Source organism: Cataglyphis hispanica, chromosome 19 (assembly GCF_021464435.1).
Source record: "Cataglyphis hispanica isolate Lineage 1 chromosome 19, ULB_Chis1_1.0, whole genome shotgun sequence".
NCBI lineage: Eukaryota > Metazoa > Arthropoda > Insecta > Hymenoptera > Formicidae > Cataglyphis > Cataglyphis hispanica.
In genome coordinates, this window is record NC_065972.1 from 1,150,686 (window position 1) to 1,165,564 (window position 14,879).

The 14,879-nt window shown below is 33.1% G+C and overlaps 2 protein-coding genes across 4 annotated transcripts; both read right to left on the reverse strand.

The window, feature by feature from the left end:
• On the reverse strand, positions 1-6,998 carry LOC126856568 (tumor protein D54). 3 transcript variants are annotated; one of them, XM_050605186.1, is made up of 6 exons: positions 6,801-6,998; positions 3,019-3,152; positions 2,812-2,960; positions 2,332-2,391; positions 1,735-1,897; positions 1-1,435 (listed from the first exon to the last, which is right to left on the reverse strand). In XM_050605186.1, the coding sequence occupies exons 1-6, from the start codon at positions 6,817-6,819 to the stop codon at positions 1,298-1,300; spliced, it is 663 nt and encodes a 220-aa protein (XP_050461143.1). In that variant the 5' UTR covers positions 6,820-6,998; the 3' UTR covers positions 1-1,297. The 3 variants fall into 3 exon arrangements, with proteins under 3 accessions (XP_050461143.1, XP_050461141.1, XP_050461142.1); XM_050605184.1 differs by lacking the exon at positions 6,801-6,998 and adding an exon at positions 3,789-4,890; XM_050605185.1 differs by lacking the exons at positions 2,332-2,391; positions 6,801-6,998 and adding an exon at positions 3,789-4,887.
• Positions 6,999-8,345: 1,347 nt separating this feature from the next.
• On the reverse strand, positions 8,346-14,701 carry LOC126856565 (oxysterol-binding protein-related protein 2). The gene is made up of 9 exons (XM_050605180.1): positions 13,992-14,701; positions 13,491-13,692; positions 13,296-13,405; positions 12,774-12,932; positions 12,261-12,461; positions 11,932-12,121; positions 11,704-11,817; positions 11,212-11,429; positions 8,346-10,866 (listed from the first exon to the last, which is right to left on the reverse strand). Exons 1-9 carry the CDS (start codon positions 14,021-14,023, stop codon positions 10,764-10,766), a joined length of 1,329 nt encoding a protein of 442 aa, XP_050461137.1. The 5' UTR covers positions 14,024-14,701; the 3' UTR covers positions 8,346-10,763.
• Positions 14,702-14,879: the final 178 nt, after the last annotated feature.

Sequence of the window (14,879 nt, forward strand, 5' to 3'; positions counted from 1 at the left end):
TGCGTCGTCGATGCGTGTTCTTTTATTAAGTTAAAATACAAAATACCTCTCAAATTTCCTGCTAATTCCCTAAAATTATCCGCACATCTAAAACATATTCATTTAAAATCGAGAATCGCGAGGAACCTATTTTTTTCATTTAAGTATCTAATATATTATCTCGTTTAAAGAAATAAAAAAATTTTGTATCTCAGATGAGATCTGTTTAATGTTCCGATATTTTCTCGTCTTGCATAATTTATAAGTTTTCTATGTTACAAAAGCAGTCAGTAAATTATTCATAGTATGTAACAAATTATTTTATTGTATTATTAGATTCTATTTGATTTGTCTATATAAGAAACTTATATTCAATTATACTCAACAATTGTTATATTCATTTAAAATTTATATAATTTTTCATCGGTAGATATTTCATTAAAAATAATTTATTCGACATAATTTTTGATCATTTTTTATTTAAATTATTACTAGTTAAATAAATAAAAAAGAAGATTCACATAATGTTCCTCGAGATTCCGATTAGATTTATCTTGTAACAGATTATATGTGTTCTGAATGGTTCCTAATCAAGTTTGCATACATAAGTAAGAAGTTTAATATATACGTGTGTAAAGTATTGTCGACGGATGGGTTATTTACCGTAAATCGTTGAAAATATTTTCTTTTGGCAGCTCTGTTCAGATCGATTCAGGACACCGATAATTTGCGATAAATTTCGAATGCCAAAAATTACAAATATATGCAAAAATAAGTGCAAATTTGCACAGTTTTATTATTAATAATTATTTTTATGTTTAAAGTTATATTTTTCGCGATGAATATATCAATAATCAGCTCTAATCCAAACATTAATTGTTTTATAAATGTATTTATAAATCAAAATTAATTACCAACAGAAATTCAATAGTCATTTAATTGTTTAGAAAATAGATTATCTTAAATATCGGTTTTTTAGTGTAAGTATAAAAATCGCGAAGGACGTTTTCCGCTATGTCTAAGGATGTCCTGAACGTGACCTAGAGAAAGGCGATCCTGCGAAGGGAAAGGCGTGGAAAGGGCGTGCAAGAAAAATATATATTTTTTTATTAGATAGAGTAGAGAATAGAGTACTTGGACGATTGTATCTGAAGTCTCGATTCAGCAAAATATCGATCGATTCATTCAACGTGCACGGATACATCGTCGTTTGGCCCTTTATAGCGATTGCAGTAGATGAATGCAATAGTGATATAGCGCGTTATAAGCACTTTATGTCGCACGATGGAAACGCACGAATTTTGCGCAATTTTGGGTTCTAAGAGAGCAGTTTGTCCTCGGGAATGGTCGGGCTGGTCACCGATGGAGCCGCGGATGCGCGCCTCATTGCTTCGGACTCCCGAAGAGCCTCGTCGAAACTTTGCGTCGAATTGGATCTCGAAGGCACAACTTTCGTCTGCAAAAAGAAAAAAGTATTCAAATCTCCGAGTAAAAACACGATAAAATTAAGTTTCTGTAAAACGATAAAAGAATGTAAATCTAATATGTATAATAATATAAAATAATCTAAAAAATACAAATTTAATGTATATATAATAAATTACAAATTTAACAAGGCTTTGATAAAAAAGATTAGAAATGTCAGAACATTGCAAATAGTGTGTGTAATATCTAATAATTTAATTATAATCTATATAATACAAAAAAAATTAATTTGATATCTAATTATTTATTTAATAAATTTAATTTTAATACCTTAATATTCTCGCAAGCAGATCCAACCCTTTCCTCCAAGGACCGGAAGCTATCGGAATTGCGCATCTGGCCCAGTTTCATGGAAATGCCGCTACCAAATCCACCCAGTATACTCGTTGTCTTTTCAGCCGTGGTCTTGAGAACAGATTCTGTTTTTTGGTATCTGATCCGACAAAAAAAGACAAGATTAGTCAGCAAATCAGTAAGAACAATAGATCGTTAATTATAGATTATCTTCTGCAAAAACAATGACTATATTAATTAAATTTCAATCGACGTCATACACAAAGCTTTTGAATATCGGATAAAGTTAGTGTGTTTGCTTTTTGGTTGTTGTTTCATGCAAATGTACTTTCATAGCAATATTCTATATTACGTTGGCGATACTCGTCGATACTTTAAATTATCAAAATTAAAATATCGACAAAAACACAAGAAGTCTCCAAAACAGCCAAATTTTGACAATGTGTTTTATTCACTTTAAAGATGAATTTTAAAAGCATTCTACGTACAAATATCTAATATACAGTATACCGATAAGATAATAAGATTTGGATGACAACCAAGCGAAAATGAGACGGGTTTGTGTGTACTTACAAATTGTTCCCGGAGACCGTCCTGGTTAAGCGACCGAGTGTCTCGCCAACATTCTGATAACTAAATGAAAAACCCAACCGAAAGTGAAACAAAAGTTAATGCTTCTATGTGTGTCTGAAGAGCAGAAGAAGTGGAATATCAATGTAAAAGAGATGATCACCACCTAGTTCGCAAAAATAAAAACGAAGAGACAAGAAATGCAAAAGTCATGAATATAAAGATAAAAATCAGGAAAGAAAAAAAAATCGGAAAACATGCTCCGTGCAGTTTTCGAAAATCATTTATAAAATATTTCGTGCAACGAATATAAAAATATTTTGCAAGTATTTTGCATTTTCATAATCCTGGTTTTCTATCCACTTCTCCTTACTTAGAAAATATGACAAAGTGTGCAGATGAGTGTACAGAGTGTATACATAGAGATAGAGTATATACAGATAAGAGAGATGCGAAGAAGCCAGTAACTAGTAACACACGTACACTTGGGTCTCCTTGACGTTCTTGAGTCCCTGATTGACATCATCGGTGAGCTCTTTCCAAACGCTGATACCCAATTTCCTCTTCAGATCCTGCGAAACCTTAATTTTGTTGGCGAGGACATGTCTCAGAGTCTGTATCTCTTCCTCGACCTGGAACCAAACATTGTTAGCCCTTGTCTTCGGGATTTCCCGGTTCCCTGAGACTTACTTTCGCTAATTGAGCGCTCCATTCGGCTCTTTGTTGTTCTTGCTCCTCCAAGGAGAGCCTCCCTTGAAGTTCGTTTGCTACGTTATCCGATGAGGGTGACAGAGAATCGGCCGAGTGAAGCGAAGCGTCTTCTCCTGCAACAAAAGGAAACAAAAATAGAGAACAATAACCACAGATTATATGACACTATGACAGTCATGCTAACTGACTACCGGAAATAGCTTTTTCTTTCTCTCTATATTTAATAAATAATTGTATTAAATTGCTTTAATTTGATGTTTAATATTCTAGATGATTTTTTTATATAATGTGAATAAAATCTAATTGTGTTTTGTTATCATATTTATTATAAATATATACATAAAAAAATGCGAGTATAAAAATAGGAAGTATAAAAATAGGATCCTTACATAAGGTCTATGTAAGGATCGATTGCACTTTCTCGATCAGGAAGCGATTGCTTAAATGAACGCGATTATGTTTCGCCAGATTGCGAAGGAATGCATAGTTTCGCAGTTTCAGCAGAGCGAAACGTTGTCCTAAAAAAATTCAAATCATACTTCTACTTCGCTATAGTCGATCATGATTCAAGTGAGCTATTTTTTTTCATACACTTTCACACATGAAAGAAAAAATAAATCGATGTCAAGAATCTGAACATAAAAACCGCAAAATTTCTCATACAAAATTAGAAGATTATTATACGAAAATTTAAATATTTCATAAATTTAAAAACGGGCAATGCAATCTCTCTTCTCTTCTCACGACACCTTTTACCAGCTCGAGGAATTTCTTGTAGTTTTGACTGTTACTGATCCTGGCGAGGTAAGGTTTGGAAAGATCCTGGAAGATCACGCGAATCGATCGCTTCTTCTTGCGGCCGTCACCTGATCCTTCTTCCGGCAGAAACTCTGTTTCTACGGAGAGATTGCCGTCGTCGACGACAATCTCGTCGATCTCGCCGTTAGAATCACGCCAGCAATGAACCACCAGTTCGTCTACCTCCTCGTCATCGACCTCGTCGATATCATCGAAGCTCGGTGTCGTCGTCAGCTTCGAATAATATACATCCTCTTCGTATTCCAACGATTCGAATTCGCGTTCGTTCTCGCTTGGACAGTCCTCCTCGCCGTGTTCCTGACAAGGTTTTCCATGCGCTTGGTTGCGTTTCGGATCTACGGATTCTTTAAGGTTCGCCATTGTTGCTTCTCATGATTCTTTTTCGAAAAATTCCTTTTGACGTGAAAACTTATCCGAAATTTTGCTCTAAAATCTTGATCGCGAAAAATATAAAATTCGACAAAAATTTTAAAATAAAGATAATCGATTAATTAGAGGAATGTGTATTATCGTGTTAATATTCGTGGTCTCCTTTAAAAAGGTCCTTTTTGCTAAAAATTTTTTTCGAAATTTTTGATTTTTGAAGAAAAATCCCAGCAAATTTCAGAATAAACAGATAATGATTAATAAATTTAAAAACTTATAGATTAAAGACAGTAATGTTCTTTTCCATGATTCTTTTAAAATCGCATGGTAATTTACTCCAAATATTTGCACCTCGAGAGATTTGATTCCAAAGAATAATTCAAAAGATATACTGATATTCTGAAAAAATCACTGATAATCACTGATAATCACGGATTAAGAATTACAGAGAAATTTCGTCGGAGAAATCAGGGGATTAAAAAATTTGACGCGATTAATTTATCACAATTAGACACTCATGTTTTATCGCAAATCATTAAATCACACATAAAAATCTAGAAACAACAACTTGAAGAAATGCGCGCGATCTTTTTTTCAAACGAAATCGATCCCGGATCTACATTAAGATTTAATAATCCGCGTATTCGGTCCGCAAAAAGCAACCACGTGTATCGATGTGTGCATGCACTCACGACTAACAGCTGTTCCGTCAAAGAACAACGATCGCGAGGACGCAACGTTTCGGAGAAATCGAGACACGGTTCTCTCACTCTGCTTTAATGGAAAATGAATTAGGAAGGGATAGAAAAGGGGAATAAGGGGGAAGGGAAAGAAGGAACGGACAAGTGGCCTCGGTTCTCCGCAAGAAGGAAAGGCCTCAGTAGCGGCTTCTAAAGCGTCCCCAGGTCCTCAAACACAGATGTTTTATTTTATTATATTTATTATTTTATTATTATTATTTATGCGTGACAACCGGCATTTTTTTTTTTGCGTTTGACTCTAATTAAAATTCACTTCTTTGTAGTATACTTGCCCGCAAAATTGTACTCGGCGGATCTTTCTTAAAAATTAGCACACTTTAATTAAGAAAACCTCGCTAATTTCTCTACCAACGTACAACCGTTCCACCAGAATTATTCTGACACTTGCTACGTTTAATTCAATCCGCTCACTGTATATTTTCATTTGTTTCAATTGTGATGACAAGTATAAAATAGAAAAGTAGAAATAAACACAAAGAGGGAAAAACTAGGCGCGATCCAGCGCTCTAATTAGATTCGTGGACTTCAACAAAGTACATTACCTCTTTTCGCGATCGATTACGAAGAAAGCGCGGAAGAGCGTGGCACAAAGATGTATAATATAAAATAAAAGTTTCTAAAACTCTTCGCGGGGAACCTTGAGAGCAAACCGGTTTATCGATTCGCCTCGACGGCGGATTCTTGTCCATGCTTAGCTTACGTGTGTTTAGTAAGAACTAAAGACGATCGTTTCATTTTTATCGACGATTCTTGGACAAGTCAAGGGTTAATATATTCTTCTTAGAGAAAAATAACGCAAATATCAGATTGAGAGAGAAGAAAATTCCTTTTTAATGAAAAAATGGGACAAGAACCGGAAAATAAAAATCTGATTGATAAATTGATTTATAAGCACAACAACCCTCGATTTGAACAAAAATATTGTATAATAAAAACATATCTTTTTATTGTCAAAAATTATCGGATGATATTTAAAAAAAAAATATTTCGTTTAAAGTAAAGAAAAGAATATTAAGAATAATTAAAAACATATTAAGAAAAATAATTAAAAATAATATATGTTAAAAAAATCAGTGTATTAGCAATTAAATTCTTCCCTAAAAAAGTCTATTAACAAAACAGAGTACAGGAAATCGACCTTAATCAGTGCAGCTGCACCCGCATCGGTTGCAATCTATTCGTGTCAGTCGCATTATTTATACTTCATTTTTTTTCATGTTATATTTTTTACGTAAAAAATATTATTATTGCAATAATTTAGCGCACAATTAATTAAAGTATTATTAATAGGGATTATCACTGTAGAATGCCATGATTGACAATACATATATATGTAATGTGTTTAAAAAATAAATATCAAAGTTCGAAGGAAAGTCAGGTATTGTGTTGTCGTGAAAATAATTGTATTCGTAATAAAATACTTTTGATCCCAAGACAAACAGCCACGAGTACAGTGCAAAATTTATTAAAATATGAAAGCGCAATTTCAAATCGAACATGCACATATGATTTGTGCAGAAATTTGCGGCCGGAATCACCGGTCGCACACCTACATACATACCACGTAAACACAAGCGCACGACATACGGAAGTTCACAAGGTCATCGTCGCTGGAAATGTCAAATAATCTAGCGAACGCGCATAATATATCACCATAGGTTAGAATTGGAGGCTCGTTCAACCACGATCGCCTCTTAACCGCTATTGTCAATTAATTCTCATTATTCTCGACGACGATCTACTTCGTTTCATTATTAAACAATATGCACGAACAATTTCTCGAATCGAAACGAATGGCGATGCCGATGATCTCACCTGTTGGTACATTGCTCATCTTGCTGATTTCGTGATGTGGAATCGGGGCGATATCGGACGATTTTCGTTGGTCGTGCGGAAAACCTTGGTACGAAGTCACGAATAGTCGAGTTCGAATCGGTTCACCAGGAGGCAAAAGGCAATACGCGTTCTCCGATACCGAGCCGAGATCGATCGGCTTCGATTATAGACTGACACTAGATCGAGAATCAAGTAGAAATCTCGTTGGAAACGTGGCTGCGATTGCCGCCACCTGACGAGTCGCCAGTCGAAGCTTTAAATTGGTGTGAAAGTGACAGCAGATTTAAAAATTGCACATGAGGTTCTATCCTTATTTCCTAGATATTTTAAATATATCACAAAATTTATTAATTACACAAAGATTTTTGAAAATGTAATATAAAGTCTAAAAGAATTATTTTAAATAATTGGTGCGAAAGTGACAGCAGATTTAAAAATTGCACATGAGGTTCTATCCTTATTTTCTAGATATGTTAAATATATCGCAAAATTTATTTATTACACAAAGTTTTTTGAAAATGTAATATAGTGTCTAAAAGAATTATTTTAAATAATAATGATATAAAAAACTATATTAAATAATAATAATATTTTTTAATTATAAAAATATATGTATAATAAATACCATCTCGTTATAATTAATTGCACAATATATATAGTATATATGAATCTATCAATTGCTTTGAAGCGAAAATAGTATCAGACGGAATGCACTTAATGTCACATTTAATATAAATTAGCTCTCGAATTATGATTTAATATTTCATATTTGGCGCGAGTGAATGACAGCCATATTTAATTCGCGTAGCACAAGGAATTTCGGAATCGAACTATACAAGTTGGATTTATGTATTTTACGGTACTAGAAACGGAAGTGACGTTTCATGGCCGCACTTCTCTACGGTGTGTTTCGCGCGCTTACTTGTGGCTTGTTGGATCAAATCGCGGTCGTACATTGTAAGTATTAATGCTGCGATATAGTCATAATAATATTACGATTTTCAGATCAATCTTGTCTTATTACAAACGATCATTGCATTATGCACAGATGTCTCATCGACAGTGCGGAGATGAACGTGTGATAATTTTTCTATCAAAAGTGAACTCCACACTTCATCATGGCCGTCCAGGTATATTATTATTAAACGTATTAATAAAATTGCCAAGGAATTATCAAGAATATTTTTCATTACTTAAAAATAAATTATTCTCCGTTTTTAATATTTCTTTTATAGTCACTTGTCACGGTGATTATATTTCTCACGCCGCGCGCACGACAATAAAAACATATAAAATAATGTAAATAAAGAATGGTATATTTACGTTGTACAAAAATATGCGCGAAATTCTTGGCTCCGTATATTATCATGCGGTGAATTTATTATTAGTTATTTTTCGAATTACGATATCGCAGCTTGTACTGAGGTTTCAAAACTGTAGAAAAAAAAATATGTATATATATATATATTATATATATATATATATATATATATATATATATATATATATATAAATTGCAAAAAGTCTTTTGTAACAACATTTATTTCTAACGTGGCTATTGTCTATGTACAGTTACACATGACGTAAACTATGCAACGCAAATATAACGAGTTCCTACAAATTACGTGCGCAATTGTTAACGATAATAAGATTTTCAGAGGCGACTCACGGATATTATCACCATAGGCGATCATTATCGATACAAATAATCCGTCATTCTCTTATGGAAGCGTAGAAATCCTATCGGATGTAGATATGTACTCTTATATGTGCATATACGTGTATTATTTATCGTAAATCATTCGCCTGGATGAAACGATGCATGCGTATACTCAATTTTATTTAATAACCAAGAATTATCGCGATCGCAATAAATGAAGGACTTGTTTACAGCAATATACGTAATCAGTTTCATAGACATAATTCGAAGATTTAAATTCCTCAAAATCAAGCTAAATTTCAAAAATATTATAATTACAATCCACTAAGTCTTCTAATCGAAAGATAAATATTTTCACGAAAAAAGAATCTTATCATTTAACTCGTTTTTTATCTTCGTTTCTCGAGATGCAAGCTTTATTGATTGTTATACTTTCAAAAAAAATTATAAAATCGATCAATTATAGTAAATCGTTATTGTAGCAGTGGTTCGAAATTCAGATGTATTTTTCAGTGACTTGAAACATATTTGGCTCTTGAAGAACCCCAAATTATTGTCGTCCTTCCTAAATTAAGCTTATCACACAATACGCGCATGATACGCACAACATATTTATCTGAATTTTTATTCTAAGAGGCATCTATATATCGCGCAAAAGATACATCTACTTGATCTGGAAGAAACGCAGGATATTTGGTATGTATTGAATCTTTTTTGTATCCTCTAGAGCAGTGTGTATTTTTTTTTTTTTTTGCATTAAAGATATTCTTATCTCGGTATTGTAATTATTAAGAAACGTCACGCGTGGAATGACGATAGTTACAAGTTGATACGACAGATTATAAATTTAGATTTATTTGATGTACACGATATATATATATATATATATATATATATATATATATATATATATATATCGAAAATTGAAAGGTAAGATCACTTTTGACGAACCGTTACTTTTCGATACGCACGAATGCACATGAAGTCGCATCGACTCGTTGCTATAGTTGCCACGAGTTATATCTTTTAATAATATTAATAAATCCATGGATTTTAGCTTTTTTGCTTGAGATCTTTGAGAAATGTCGCGTTTTTTCGGATCCAAATAGATCCAGGTTTGTTAAATTCGTGGATTCTGAAATCTATTTGTTTTCGACTCGCTGTCGAATGCGCGAAATTTGTGCGCGATTTTTTCTTCTTCTCGAGATCTTAAATCGAAAGCACAAAGTTTAAATAATTATTGCTCGATCGATGTGAGAAGTTAATCTCGAAAAATCGTTCGGTTTATCTTGACTTTACAGATATATTATATAGTCGCTATGTATATTTACACGAAAGAGTCTATGAGATTCCTGCTCAAAGAGTCCAAGAGAATCACATGAAAAAAAAAAATGATACGATCGAATCGTGCTCTCTTTTTGTATTTGCAATATTAGATTTCTCATCTGATACTTTCGCTAAGTTTTCTCTTTTCCTGATTTGTTTGCACGTAGATTGATAAGAAATGGCACTCGTTTGTCGTTCTAAATTTTAGACTGCATTCTTACAAACGATAGAATAGGATAATTTATATCTCTATTACGTATATAATTTTTATATTTATATAAATATACAAGAATATTTTTAAATAGAGAACTAAGATTTTCACGTATTAAAATATTGAAACGTAATTTGTTGATTGAATTGACAAGTCGAAAATTTATATAGAAAAGCGTTTGCATAAATATTTATTCATTTGACTGACCGATAATGAAACGATAGTTCACGACGAAATTACACAGAATGTCCCTGAAACGATTCGCTCTATTTTAGAGACATTTTATATAGATTTCAAATCAGTTTCTGTCGTTTCAAGCGGATTTCTTCAAGCAGGCTGCGAAAAAAAGAATTGTCTCTTTCTGATAATTCGATTTGGCTTTTTATAAAAATAGTGTCGGATAAGTTTGCGGGAAGAGGTGAACCGAAAATATAATCGAACATTCAAAGTCTATGAATGTTGAATTTTATAAATCGATTTTCCAACATTCGATTGTATCTTCGATTCGCCGAAGAGCACGGGAAGGTACTCGCCGATGACTCGTCAAGTTCCAATTTTCGTCGCGCTCCAAGATTCGCGAGATTCGCTTTTAATTACTTTACACAGGGACATCGATTTCTAAAGGCGTCTATTATCGATCTACGCGCCCGCTCTCTTAGGCAATTTATTTATAATTTTGCACTAACGAGGCGCCCGATTATCGGTTCTCTCCCGGGCGTTAATTTAAGCTGAAGAACTCTCTTCCTTAAAAGATGTCCTCGATATCGGTGTAATTACGGTCCCAATATCCGCCCCGATATATCCAATCTTCCTGACCCGTGTAAGGATTCGTGCCGGATTGAAACCATCTGCAAATTCATTTTCGATATCCTCATTGAGAAATTAAAGATCATTAATTAAATTATTTAATTTACTACTATATATAAGGACCATAACTATATAGAGTTTTTAATTAATTCGCAATTTAATTTTTATTTTTAATAAATCTCAGATTAATATTAGAATTATATTAGTAGAAGAAGGATTATTTATTACTAATACTTCAATTGTAAAGTAAAATTAATATTAAATTAAAATTTGGGTTATAAGATTCCCACATCTTTGAACGTCTTTAATTCTTTGAATCTTTTAATTTTGTATTTTTAATATTTTCTCCATATATCAAATATATTTCATTAAAATGGAATGCATACTTGGGAACATATTCGTGTCCTTTCTTCTGTTTGCGCGCTTTGCGTGACTCCCTCTGTTTTTCCTCGAGTCTAGCTTTCTCAGACGCGGCACCATCCTGATCGCCGTTTTCCAGCTTGCGAATATCCGGCCTTAATCTGGAGTCGGTCGGGCACAGAGTCTCTTTCATATTGGGTTCCAGTTCGTTTAATGACATGGCAAATGTTGTAAACTGATAATACTGTAAATCACATTGAATTAATATATCTTTGCATATCAGAATTAAGGTTCCTCTTAATATGTATTATAGAATAAAATTATTTTTATTACTTTATCCAAGTAAATATTTGTATCATAAATTTATTAAAATATTTTATTATAAAGAAAAACACATAAAATAATGTAAAGAATTTCTAGAATTTTTAGTAAAAATTTGAAGCAAAAAATGTATCGCTCGAAATGTCCCAAATAAATTTAATTTAATTTAATTTAATTATCAATTTAATTGAACCAACATCCGAACTGTTGCTGGGTCTCGGTGTGACTTCCCACAATGTGATAGATCCTGGAATCTCGTCCACAATCGGGATGTCATCGACAACCGTGCTCAAAGACTCGTCTATCGCATCCTGCAAATTTGATAATTAAATTTAACAATTTGTTTAATAATTAATTTGATAACGAAATTAAATCTAATTAATTGGAGAAATTGATTTATTTGTTGAGCGAGAGTTGTTCGATACCTGATGCAGGGGCTTGAAAGCTCCGACCTTCAGGCTGTGGAGTTTTGCCAGGACCTTTTTATGTCCTGGACTACCCTGCGGGCTTTTGGCCTCCATTTTAATCTTTTCCAGCGTTTCCTCGTATAAAGAGGGCTCACAGGATCGTAAAATTTCGATCCATTTGCCGTAAAGAAAGAGTAACTTCCTTTTTCTAAAAAAATATAAGGGAATAATAACGATAGGTTGTTTTATTTTAATTTACAATGGCAAATAAATAAATTAATCAAGCGAAACTTTTTCTTTTTGCGCTTATCTTTTTGCCAACTTAATTGAAAATTTTTTAAACTTACTCCTGATCCGTTATGAAGCCTTCGACGCGATGAATGTCCTTACCGTTCAGGGTGCTTTTGACAAAACAAAGTTTAGCTTTCAAATTGTCTCCTCCGTGCTGTCTGATTTCCAGAGGGCCCGATTGTTCCATCCACAATTGTCCCACCAGAACATTGTGAAGAATACAATTGACATTTTGCCAAGTGTAAGCTTCTTTCCACCTATTTAAACATAATTATTATATAAACACACGCATCGAAATTCTTTGAAAAAAAATGTTAGGTCTTTCTCTAATTTTCTTATTAATTTTTTTATTTTTAATAATTAATTAAGAATAATAATAATTATTATATTTATGTCTCGATGTTTTTTTAAAAATTATTGAGTTCTCCATGAGATCTTTTAGTCTTCAATAATAATTAAAATTAAAGGACAAAGAAAAATGTTAACAACAATTAATATTAAAAATAATTATTAAATACATAAATAAATTAAATTAGTTAAATATTTATCCTCGTATTGCGAAGACTTACTTGGGTAGTTCGACTGTAACAATTCCTTTCGGATGCACCTCCAATGATTTTCCCCAGAATTTCAATTTGGGGTGGATGCTGCCGTGAAAAATAAAATCCTCACTATCGGCATAAAACGCGGACACCGGAGGATGATGCGAAACCTGCTCACATATTATTCTGAAAAAAAATTACAAGTTTTTTTTTCAATATAAAAATTTTGAATAGAAAAAAATTAAAATTTTTATTTATATTTCTTAATAAAAAAAGTTCTTTTATTATTTTATTAAAACATTATTAATCTCTATAGCAAATATAAAGAAATTTGTCTGAATTTTCGAAATTGTGAGGATCATATGATTATTTGTAAAAGATATTTATTAAAATTAAAAGATTTATGTATAAGAAAATAATTTTACATGGTGTATATAAAATGTTAGATATAAAATGACGACATAGTGAATCGTCAGTGAAAGAGTATTGAATAGAAATTTTATTCATTAATCTTAAATTAATAAATAGGAATTAAATAGAGTTAATTACCGGAAATCCTCGCGTTGCAGCTCGTACGTTTCGCCTAAGATCGGATTAAAAGGTTTTCCAAAGCGTTCCCAGTTCGAAGCGAGAGCACTCACAGCAAAAGCCGCGACGTACTGTAAAATAATTAATTTCGCTCATTAATACTCTCGAATTATTGAGTTATTAATTAATTTATGAACACAAAGTTTTCTCGCGCACCTGAAGCCTAGAGATTGGCGACTGCTCCTGGGATGCTCGCTTGAGCAATTTGGCATATTCCATATACTCAGCGACGCGTTGCAGGAATGAAAGGGGTTCATTAAAGATGACTGGCATGCTGGTCTTACTGATGTCCTTGCCCAGCTGCAGCGTCACCGAGCAGAGATTTACTTCGGAACGACCCGGAGCTGGTAATGATGTCCTTGCAAAGTAACACACGCTTTTACAAAGAAGAATTAAACAATAAAAAAAAAATTAATAAATATTTTTTTTTAATTAAAAATGAAAAGCAGTTTTGTAGTTTACGTTTAAGTTTTGCCGTAAAATGAATGATTTCTTGAAAGAGGATGTTTCTCTAATAGAAGAATTGAAAATTTCAAATCTTTAAATATTTGCAGTTTTTTTTTTTCAATATGGTTAAAAATTTGTAGCTCCAAGCACAAAAAATGTGTCTACGTTCATAAATTTATACATTTATCGAAATTTATACATTTCGCCAACCTGTATCGTCCTGATTTCTTTTCGCTGGCCATTGTAAGGATTTCTCGTAATCGAACGTCTCGGCGATGGCAAGAGCTTCCAATCTGTAGCTCTTGTGTGTCGATACTTCGATTTTCACCAACATTGATCGGCGATTACAAGATTTCACGATTTATTGAAGAGTTTACGAGGGTTCTTGAATTATTTGGTCGCATTTTTTTTAGGTGCGAATGCTTAGAAAGCTTTGTACATTTAAAATCTTTCTTGTGAAAAAATATGTATTTTTAGATATTTAATTTCTATGAATATTTTAACTGAAGCGGATATTTTTAGATCCTTTGATCTTTGAAATCGTAAATCATCGAATTATCGGAGCGGACGTACGTTCGGATTGCAAGCTCAGATCTTTTGATCTTTTGCGGTAAAAGTGGGACAAGAAGGGAAAAGGGGGTGCGCGATGGGAATGGACCGTTCGATTCTTCAGACAGAGACAGAGAGGCAAAGAGAAGGAGCTTTGTCTCGCTATCTCAATGACATTCCGGCGAATATTTCGATATAATGCACTCGCGGAAAATTTGCGCAATCCCTTGATTGACCCTTTGTCACTTGTTGTTCATGATGACCAGAAATCTTGAAAAAGGTCGTCCCGGATGCGCTCGTTTCAGTTTGGTCTTTCACGATCAGCTGTACGCCTGAAGACTGTTGAGCTTGCGGGTGTGACGGCGAACTCCCCCTTTGCTTTTCGAGCAAATATCAATAAATTCGAGCATGACCGTTGAGTTTCCGAGCTTTTCCGTTGGAACAACCGACCGATTTGTTCGCGAGAAACAGTTAAATTTAAATTTGCAAATTTACAATCTTAAAATTTTAAGGCAATCATCTATTAAAGGCAATAAACTAAAATTGTCA